At 37.7% G+C, this 10,854-nt stretch overlaps 1 protein-coding gene across 1 annotated transcript; it reads left to right on the top strand.

Moving 5' to 3' along the window:
- The first annotated feature begins 1,433 nt into the window (after positions 1-1,433).
- On the top strand, positions 1,434-4,316 carry LOC131073243 (pentatricopeptide repeat-containing protein At1g09900). Its single transcript, XM_058009642.2, has 2 exons — positions 1,434-1,752; positions 1,870-4,316. The coding sequence occupies exons 1-2, from the start codon at positions 1,684-1,686 to the stop codon at positions 3,289-3,291; spliced, it is 1,491 nt and encodes a 496-aa protein (XP_057865625.2). The 5' UTR covers positions 1,434-1,683; the 3' UTR covers positions 3,292-4,316.
- Positions 4,317-10,854: the final 6,538 nt, after the last annotated feature.

Genomic DNA, 10,854 nt, shown 5'->3' on the forward strand with positions numbered 1-10,854 from the left:
AATGGTTCAAATTTTCAATCCCCTTTTATAATTCCATTCTTGTCAATGATCAAATGCACTTTTTCTACCCAAATCATTGGGAATGCCTCAAAGACATTCAAGCCATTTCTTAAGAGGACACAAGAAACATTTCTCATTGGGATTTCCTTCAATGGTCATTATATTTAAGTGTCCACTATTGTTGGTAATTGAACCTTTCATTTTGTTCACACCAAAGGGATAAAACTTCATTACCTTTTCAAGAAAGGACATGGTGTGAGGCTTTTCTTTTCTTGGGATTCAACACCAAGGCCATAATTATTAAGAAAATTCAAGTTTACACCCTTTGACTTTCTTTCTATTTGAAAAATTCAAGAGTTTATGCCAAATTTCATGTTTCATAAATTCCTCTCTTTTTTGGTGAGAGGATTGTTGGTTAAATTTTGATACAATTTTCAAGAATTACATGCTTGAGCTTCTCTATAGACTTCTAAGTCCCTTTTTTCTAATCATCTCCAAGTTGAATAACTAGTGGGCTTGAAATCCACACCTACCTTCATTTTGGATGCATCTTCTCAACTAGATAGGGAAGACTAGGATTAAGTCAAAATGAATCGCCTTCTACGGTGTCTACTTCAATAAGGCGTTCTTATTGGCAACAAACCTCAACATTTAGGTTTTTCCAATCTTAAGTGCACAAATTGTGTTTGATCTAAGATTTTTTAGTACATTTCTTAGACTTGCGTATGAGCTCAAAGTGCCTCAAAGTGACTTTCACATCCCTTTTTCTTATTTGCATCTCAAGCCTTTTAGTTGCCAAGATTCTAAAGTTGGAAAATTTGGTAGTTTTCTAAAATACATTTCTTTTATTTGACATTTTTTAGAGTTTTCATTTTGCATTTGTATTTAACTTTATAAAAAATGACTATCTAAATGTTTAAACCAATAAAAAAACATATTTTCACCTAGACACATGTTATTTTCAATATATAAAGAGAAAGTAATGTTAAGAGTTTAAACACCTTCAAAATTTACTCAAACATAATGTATATTATTGAGGTATGAGTTTAAACACCTTTTAAACTTATTGAATACCAATGAGACCACAACAACAATGCATATCTAAAATTTACTTAATATCAATTATAAGAAATTAAACACCTTTAAATTTTACTTAATACCAATAAGACCTCGACAACAATGCATGTCTCTCTTCTAACCATGATTGATCTAATGCTAAGTTGAACACATATTTAATGGTACCTCAAAATACTATTTTAGTTGTACAAATTTACTTATATAAATGAGGTCGAAAAAAAATATTTAGTTGTACCTCAATATATTACTTTAGTTGTGCAAATTTACCCATATTAATGAAGATATCATGATTTTGTAGTCATAGAACCGAGGCGGACTATTCTATCAAGGTATAAACGAAATCCAAACTGAAATTGCCTGCAGTTTGGAACACCCTACACCATTGAAGGTTCGGAGTTTTACGTCTCCATAATATTTGATTAAATCCCAAATATCAAAATAAGATACAAAAGCCTATTTAAAATACTCTTAAGGTTACATGGGCATCGAGGAAAGCCATCGAGGAATAGTCTGATAGGAGTTGTTAGGGCTGTTGAAGTAGCATTTGATGTATCATTGGGCAAATCTGAGGGGAGGGTTCTACTCTCATTTAACAACATCAGCAGCATGAAGATGATGCACAACAGGAAGATGAGCAGGCCAGTAGAGGCATTATTCAAACATGAAGAGAAACAGGTACCAACTACAAAACACCCACTATTGTTTTTCCTCACTCAAATCAACACCCATCTCCTCTCTTTATCTTTCAGCACGCTCATAACAATGCCCTCTCCTTCTCCTGCTCCTCCTCAGTCTGCAAGCCCACCGGAGGACACAAACATCAATAGGGCAATATTTGAAATGACACACAAATCTGATGTTGAACAGTTTAATAAATTTATTAGTGCTCTCTGCAAATCGGGCGAGGCAAACAAAGGGTGGGAGGCTTTTCATCTGGCAAAAAGTAAAGGGTTTTCTTTCGATGTCAGAACATTCAATTTCCTTTTGGATGGTCTTGGGAACGATGGAGATTTCTCTACAATCGCTTTGCTTCTTGCTGAAATCCAAGATATGGGAATTGCTCCAAATGTCATAACTTATAATGTTGTTATAAAGGCTTTGTGTAAGTGGGATCAACTTGAGGAAGCACACGAGCTCTTGCGTAAAATGAAGGATACTCATTGTTCTCCTGATATTGTAACATATAACACCCTTATTAACGGGGTCTGCAAGAAGCATAGAATAGATGAAGCTTTAGTTTTAGTATCCAAAATGATACGAAACGGCTTTTCTCCAAATAGTATTACATACAACACCCTAGCTAATGGTCTCTGCAATGTGGGTAAAGTAAATGAAGCTCTTCGATTGGTGACTAAAATAAGGAATGCTCATTGTTGGCCAGATACTGTTACATACAATACCCTAATTAATGGTCTATGCAGCAGAGGTAGAATAGAAGTGGCTCTCAAATTGGTAGCTAAAATGATACATGTACATCGTTCTCCTGACATTTTTACATACACCACCCTTATTGATGGTCTCTGCAAAGAAGGAAGATTGCATGAAGCATTCAGATCACTGGCAAAAATAATACAAGATGGCCTCTCGCCTAATGTAATTACATATAGTGCCCTACTGAATGGCCTCTGCAAGAAAGGTAGACTAAATGAAGCTCTTCTATTAGTAGCTAAGATGAAGGATGGTCATTGCCCTCCTGATATTGTTACATACACTATCTTGGTAGATGGCTTTTGCAAGGCTGGCAAAATTAATGAAGCCTACAATTTGTTTCTACATATGCTAAAATTTGGTCCGTTTCCGAATGTAGTGACATTCACGGTAATAATTGATGGACTGTGGAAAAATGGCAGGATGGACATGGCTCAGAAATGTTTCCATGATATGCTCAGAAATGGTGTGCAACCCAATCTGATTACTTATAGTTCTTTGATATGTGGTCTAGGCAAAATGCATGAGATGGGAAAAGCTGAAAATCTGTTTAAAGAGATGCTAAGTAAAGGCTTCTCTCCAGATGTTGTTGCCTATACCACCTTGATTGCTGGTTTATGTCAGGTTGACAGAGTAAGTGAAGCATACAGGCTTCTTTCTGAGATGGAAAACAATGGTTGTGTTCCCAATGTGGTGACTTACAGTATTCTGATTTATGCATCCTGTAGGACAGGAGAATTGAAGAAGGCATGTGAAATGCTAGGGAAGATGAAAAAAGGGTTTTGAAACCTGATGATGTAACAAACAGAACAATCATTGATGGTCCTTGTTAGGTGAGAGATCATGGTAGCACACATACTCTGTCAAACAAGGTTGAAGATGAAGACTTGGCTCTGGGTGTGGTCAGCCATACTGTTTTGATTAATGGCCATTGCAATGGACAAGGCCCTAAAATACTCTGTCAAACAAATGAAACAATCGTTGATGGTCCTTGTCAGGCGAGGGATCTCGGTAGCACACATAATCTGTCAAACATTTAAGTTTGAAGATGAAGACTTGGCTCTGGGTATAGTCAGTCATGCTGTTTTGATTAAGAGCCATTGCATTGCCAGTGAAATGGACAAGGCCCTAAAATACCCTGTCTAACAAACAGAGCAATCATTGATGGTCCTTGTTAGGTAAGGGATCTTGGCAGCACACATACTCTGTCAAACAAGGTTGAAGATGAAGACTTGGCTCTGTGTGTGGTCAGCCATACTGTTTTGATTAATGGCCATTGCAATGCCAGTAAAGTGGACAAAGCCCTAAACTACTCTGTTAAACAGGGTTGGAGAAGAGAACTTGGCTCAGGGTGTGGTCAGCCATACTGTTGCAATACCAGTGAAATGGACAAGCCCCTAAGGTTTGTAGAAATCGTAAAAATGACTGGCATTATTTCAAGTATTGCAACTTAACCTTACCGATTGACACTTTTTGCAAATAAAGCAAACTTAACATTGCCTTTTTGGTGTTGAATGAGATGAAAGCAAAGGGTTTGATTCCAAAAGCTGTCACACAAGTTGTTTTTTGGCATCCACAATTCGTTAATGGATCTAATAAAGAAACATGGCCATGGTACAAATTTTACAACTGTTCAGTTACTTTTGTGGCCCGGTCCATGTTGGTCAAACAGAAAAATCAAGAAATTTGTAAATAGTGATTCTTTTATTATTTTCAGGTGAGCATAATTCTTATGACTTGGTAACTGTTAGACATATCAAATTTCACTATAATCAGTATATTTATCTATTCAGTTGGAAAATTTACATGTATCTATTTGTCTCAATGGTCCTTGTATGTGGAACTACTTTTTTGTACAATGACAGGAGAGTCCTATAGAAAATGTTATTGATTTTATTTGTAGCTTCACAAACTCAAACGCTTATTGTAGTTTGGATTGGTGTAATATCCCTTGCCAAATCTGATTGAAAATTTCTGATTTAAATGCTCAAGGAATATTGTCAAACACTTGTCATGAAACTTCTGTACTTGTTGATTGTGGTTTCTTTTTGATATTCTGATTTAAGAGATGATAATATGCATTCATTGAACTCAAAAGGACATATATCAAAGTCTGAAACTAAATGAGAATGCAATGTAACACCTACCACTAACCTTTCAATGACAACGTGTGACTGAAATCATATGAAATATGCATCTACAACTGTTAGACATTTCTACGAACATTTGGTATGCATTCTAAGAGACCAAAATGCACTTACAACAGATTGTCATTAACACAAACACTTGTCATACATACATGTAATTCCCATGTGCCAACGAGTGGTACTAACAGCAATAAATGTAGCCTCCAACAATCTGAAATCACTCTTCAAACCCCTTTGAATTTATGTAGATTAACTCTTCTAAAATGCATTAGTACTGTAGCATTTACTATTCACGGGTAGTGTAGCAGCAAATAAATCTCTGAATATAATTCCTTTCAATCTGCAAACAAACTCTGAAATAAACCCTCCAATCAGCTCAATATTGGCTCTTGAATGAAGCCAACTCTCACAAGCATAATCAGATGATATCGCACACCCTTTATATGCTGTTTCGATGAAGAAGCCTCTCTCTCCAATGCCGACGAACCTTGAATCTTGCAGAAACCCTTGGTATTCTACGCTTCAATGCTCTAGAGAAACTTCAATCAAAAACTCCAATCACATAATGAAGTTCGATTCCTTTTGCACACTTATATTTCCTCAAGAAGTTCGAACTTCTTCAAAAAGCTCTTAATTAACATTAAAATGTTATAATATTTCATTGACATCAATAATGTAATTAAACCTTGGGTTATGTGCTCATAAATTATTAATAAACTTGGTCCCCTTCTCATGATAAATAGACCCTCATTAAGTGCTTTATAATATAAAGTCATTTTATAACTTAATAGTTAATAATATAATCTCCAAATAATTAATGTTTAATTGAGCCAATTAAACATTAATATCTCCATGAATACTCTGTATTTTCGAACGTCGTTTGAACTGGGAGCGAACATGAGGAGACTGCATATGACCATACCCCCTTTACTAAAAATAGCAGGGTCCATCTCTAACATCCCAAGACTTACTAAAAATAGTAATTAGAGAAAATGATGTCCGAATGATGCCAAATGAAGACCAAACTGAAGCACTCTGAACACTGGGGATGATACCAATCCTCAAAAGACCCTCTAACCAATCCCATTAGCCTACGAGGGTCGAGGTAATAGGCGAATCCTTACTAAAGAATTGATGTCAACCAATGACAGTCCACCCCTCCTGAAATTGCTTGTCCCCAAGCAATCTCAATGGCAAATAAACTTATTCACCCGGATCCCAGGGCAATCTATACACACATCCATCCATACCGTGGAGATAGGAATAGTTGGAAACATCTGCCATGCAACATCCCTCCACACAACCTCTGCTAAACTCCCATGGATGTGATATCCAACTAAATCATCATGCCTACTGTCACCATAGTCTCTCTGAAGCCATGTATCCAAAGATAGTTGCTGTGTCATAGGAGTAACAATCTCCACCGGATACACATCAGCATGATGGGAAACTGAACACTGATCCATTAAGTAGCTCCCAACAAACAACTGAGCTGGGTACTTGGGACTGCTAATTCCATATACGGAGGACGGTAACTCTCCATCCCACAATGGATGGTATACCCTTGAAGCCAATCCACACCAATGCATCACCAAGTCCTCCACGTGTGGATCAAAGGAAAAGTGGTGAGCACTCCTCACAATGTAATTCCTGTAGCAGGCTCCAACCTCGATCAACGACTCATCACTAACATCTCTGGAATCAAAAGATGACTCTAAACTCTGGCTTTGAAAAGCGGATTGGGTAGGGCCTCTGGCAACCTACTCAACGAACCCAATCGCAAAATTCCTATTTGGAAGCATTGTAGCCAAAGTGCCTACAATTTCTCTTACAAGACGCCTGATGGCATGAGAACCTCGACTGAGAGTATCCCCGGTAGCTCTATATAGACCATCCTGAAACTTAGAACTCTCAAGTAAGTGCTCAACAAATAAGTTGGTGCTGTAAAAACGAAATAAGGTTGAGTCAACCTTATCTCCAAAAACTTGCAGCTGATGACTCCGACTTTGAGTCGCAACAAACTGTCCACCCAGATCAACTGCATGAGATGTGGAAACAGATTTGGTTCCAGGAGAGGGAAACAAATTAGTGTGAGAGCCATACTCCCAACTAGGTAACGCTCTACTAGTCACTTGTGTAGATGAGGGAGTGTCACGATGCACCAACTCACAACTCTCTGGAGAACCCATCATCGCCATACTAGCACTACCAGGAATTTGACCTGCATCAACTGTCGTAGCACCGATCACTGAAGAGCCTAGTGCAACATGTGGTTCTCCATTGCTCTCAACCAAGATGCTCATCCCATCTGAATCAACTGCACCTAACTCAGTGATGGAGACAACAACATCCTTAACATATCCATCACCACATCCATGATCCATGGATATAAGACCATCACCAACTGCCACTGTAGGAGACTGTACTGTATATGTAACTGGTGAAGAGTGAGCTCGACTCAACTCCACAATAAGATTATCAACCCGTGCCTGCGACTCCTGAAGGGCCAACTGAGTGCTCTCCAACGAGTCCAAAGTCACCTCAAGCTCGTGAGTGAGCTCGTAAACCTCCTCTTCCTTCCCCCTCAATGCATCATAATAGATACTGTCAAGCATAAGGAGATGAGCTCTATCTGATAATATCTGTAGGTAATGATTCCGCATTACCCCAATGACATCTCTGAGCGACTGAAACTCTGCAAGGGTAAGCCCACCATCCAAGTGCTCACATATACCAGGAGTCCAGCAACAATGTGCCACCAATTGCTGCACAACATTGAAGTGTTTTAAGGCTGAAGTTATCATACTTTCGTTCACCTTTAGTTGCCCTACTAAATGGTGAGAACCCTGGAACTTCTCACTTCCATTCAAATTTCCTGGTTTGAAATCTACACTCTGGTAAGAGGCAGAGTCGTCATCGCTCACTGAGTGGTAAGCATCATCATGTGTGCTATCTACTTCACACACATCCTCAACAAGTGTACCACTGTCATGTACCTCTTGGGATGGCTCGAATAACATGTTAGAGACTGCTGAACCGCCAATATCAATGCTCACGTCCCCTATTCATATAGATGTGTGCACATCGGTCAAACAATCCTCGAAACCATCACCATTAGGCAAATTTTCTGATTTGTTTTCCATGGTCTGATTGGAAAAATCAGACTTGTTGTGGTTTGAATCCACAACACCTATGGCCTCAACAACTTGAGTGTCTGCATTAGGTGCCTCCACACAACCATCAATCTCACCTGAGATGGCTGCTAACTCACGATTAGGCAATGAAATATGACTGCTGTTGCAAAAATCAGAATTGTTATCATGACTGATAATGACTTCTAAAGTGCTATTAGTGTCAACATTCTCTTCAAATCTGACCTCACTTCCTACACATGTGCCTCCTCACTCTTGGAGTCATCATGAAGTGTCTTGTGCCCAACATCTTCCTCCATGTAAGTCTGATTTTTGCTCGCCATAGGTTCAGCTGTATGGTGGTCACGGGTTGCTAAAAATTCATGTAATATCCCTTGCCCAAACTGACTGATTTTGGCTCAAGGAATATTGTCAAACACTTTGTATGCTGTCTTTCTCTATTCTGATTTTTGTATTTCAGATTGTTTGATACACTTTGAAAGTTGCCAAGAAATTTAGGAAGTTCACAAATGATGTTGACAATACCTCTTACAATGAACTAGTATGCGAGTGCAGTTCTTTTTGGTATTTTCAATGCATATACATGAAAACTAGATATGGAATGCATACCTACAGCCAACTGACATTTCGACAAACAACTGGCATGCAACTATTATGCTGATCATATACGCTATTAAAAGGACATTTCGTCAAACAAATGGTATGCAACATATATCTTCTTTATTGAATTCATTCCTAAGTACAATGCTGCTATGGATTTGCCAAGACTAATTGGCTTACAAAAAGACTACAGCAATGCCAAATCTGATTCTAAGTTATCACTTACAACAGCAAAATTATATGCCTAAGATTCCAATACTAACTACTAATAGTTGCAAGAGGAACCTGATAATAGTGATGCTCAATGATGGGGATGAAAGTTGCAATCGGAATCAAGCACAAATATTGTAGCGCGGCACTGTTCACGCGCACTGTTCACGGGTACTGTTCATGTGCACTGTTCATGCGCACTGTAGCAGCAAGAACAAACTTTAAAAAGAAGGATTACTAATGGCTGCCAATGAATCTTCAGGTTTGCACTTGATAGTCCTCAATATTCTTCAAACCCTTTCTGTTATTCCTTTACTTTAAGCACAAATAGAACTCCAGAGTGAAGCTTTCCTGAAATGCCAAATTCAGTGGATATTTCACCACCTCAAATGGTTGCAACACTGAAGAATTGACGCTCTCCAATGGCTAACTGAAATCAGAAACCCTTGGCTTCTTCTCCCAATTTCATATCAAATGCAATTGACAATAATCCGATGATAAGAAAGAACCTCTCATGTTAATTTATTCTTTCCTTGTAGGAGCTCACTTACTTTTCTTCCCAATGTGGGATAAAAGATTTTCTTATATTTGCACCTTATAATATTAAAGTGACTTTATTATTATAAGTTACTTTATAACTTTATAATAACATTAAAATATTTAAATAAATCACTTAAGTCACTTAAACTTTAATATCTCTTGAAATACTTGTCAGATTGCTATGTCGTCTGAAATAGGAATCTCTCCTCATAATTCCCCATGTGACCAAACACACTTTCTAAAAATAGAAAGGGTCCATCTCTATTACCCTTGACTTACTATACATAGTAAGTATGGCAAATGGAGTCCAAATGATATCGAACAAAGGCCAATTCCCTGAATGTTGGAGAAGAATCAATCTTCAGAAGACCCTCTTACCATCCACATTAGCCTACGAGGATCCAATTATAGGCTAATCATTGGCTAGCATGATGTCACTAGCTAGAAGGGGACATCACAATTCATTACAGAGGTTTCTAGATACTTGCCCTGTAGAGACCTCTTGTTTATCCTTCCCCTTAAAAAGAGATGTCATATACCGAGCAATTCTATCAAGTTTTGCAGAGTCTGAAATCAATTCATCCAGCTTCTTTTGGCTTTGTTTTAACTTTTCCAATGAGCAATACACTTGCTTCATATTTTGGTCCCACTGATTCTGGGTACCCGAAGTAACCATGATTAACTAGCTGAATCAATCTATCCAACAGGTTGGCAGGAAACCTCTCTGATACCATTGTAATATCCCTTGCCAAATCTGTTTGAAAATTTCTGATTTAAATGCTCAAGGAATATTGTCAAACTTTTGTCATGAAACTTCTGTACTTGCTGATTGTGGTTTCTTTTTTATATTCTGATTTAAGAGATGATAATATGCATTCATTGAACTCAAAAGGACATATATCAAAGTCTGAAACTAAATGAGAATGCAATGTAACACCTACCACTAACCTTTCAATGACAATGTGTGACTGAAATCGTATGAAATATGCATCTACAACTAACCTTTCAATGACAATGTGTGACTGAAATCGTATGAAATATGCATCTACCACTAACCTTTCAATGACAATGTGTGACTGAAATCGTATGAAATATGCATCTACAACTGTTAGACATTTCTACCAACATTTGGCATGCATTCTAAGAGACTAAAATGTACTTACAATAGATTGTCATTAACACAAACACTTGTCATACATACATGTAATTCCCACGTGCCAATGAGTGCTACTAACAGCAATAAATGTAGCCTCCAACAATCTAAAATCGCTCTTCAAACCCCTTTGAATTTATGTAGATTAATTCTTCTAAAATGCATTAGCTTTGTAGCTTTTACTATTCACTGGTACTGTAGTGCACTGTTCACGGGCACTGTAGCAGCAAATAAATCTCTGAATATAATCCCTTTCAATCTGCAAACAAACTCTGAAATAAACCCTCCAATCAGCTCAATATTGACTCCTAAATGAAGCCAACTCTCACAAGCATAATTGGATGATATCGCACACCCTTTATATGTTGTTACAATGAAGAAGCCACACTCTCCAATGCCGACGAGCCTTGAATCTTGTAGAAACCCTTGGTATTCTACACTTCAATGCTCTAGAGAAACTTCAATCAAAAACTCCAATCACATAATGAAGTTCGATTCCTTTTGCACACTCATATTTCCTTAGGAAGTTCGGACTTATTCAAAAAAC

This window comes from Cryptomeria japonica, chromosome 2 (genome assembly GCF_030272615.1).
Source record: "Cryptomeria japonica chromosome 2, Sugi_1.0, whole genome shotgun sequence".
In the NCBI taxonomy this organism is placed as follows: Eukaryota; Viridiplantae; Streptophyta; class Pinopsida; order Cupressales; family Cupressaceae; genus Cryptomeria; species Cryptomeria japonica.

What these genes read in the sequence shown, in the direction of transcription:
- LOC131073243 (XM_058009642.2), top strand. Translation starts at nt 1,684, where the DNA reads ATGAAGATGATGCACAACAGGAAGATGAGCAGGCCAGTAGAGGCATTA. An exon ending in TCAAACATGAAGAGAAACAG is followed by an intron (nt 1,753 to 1,869) that starts GTACCAACTACA and finishes GCTCCTCCTCAG; the next exon opens with TCTGCAAGCCCACCGGAGGA.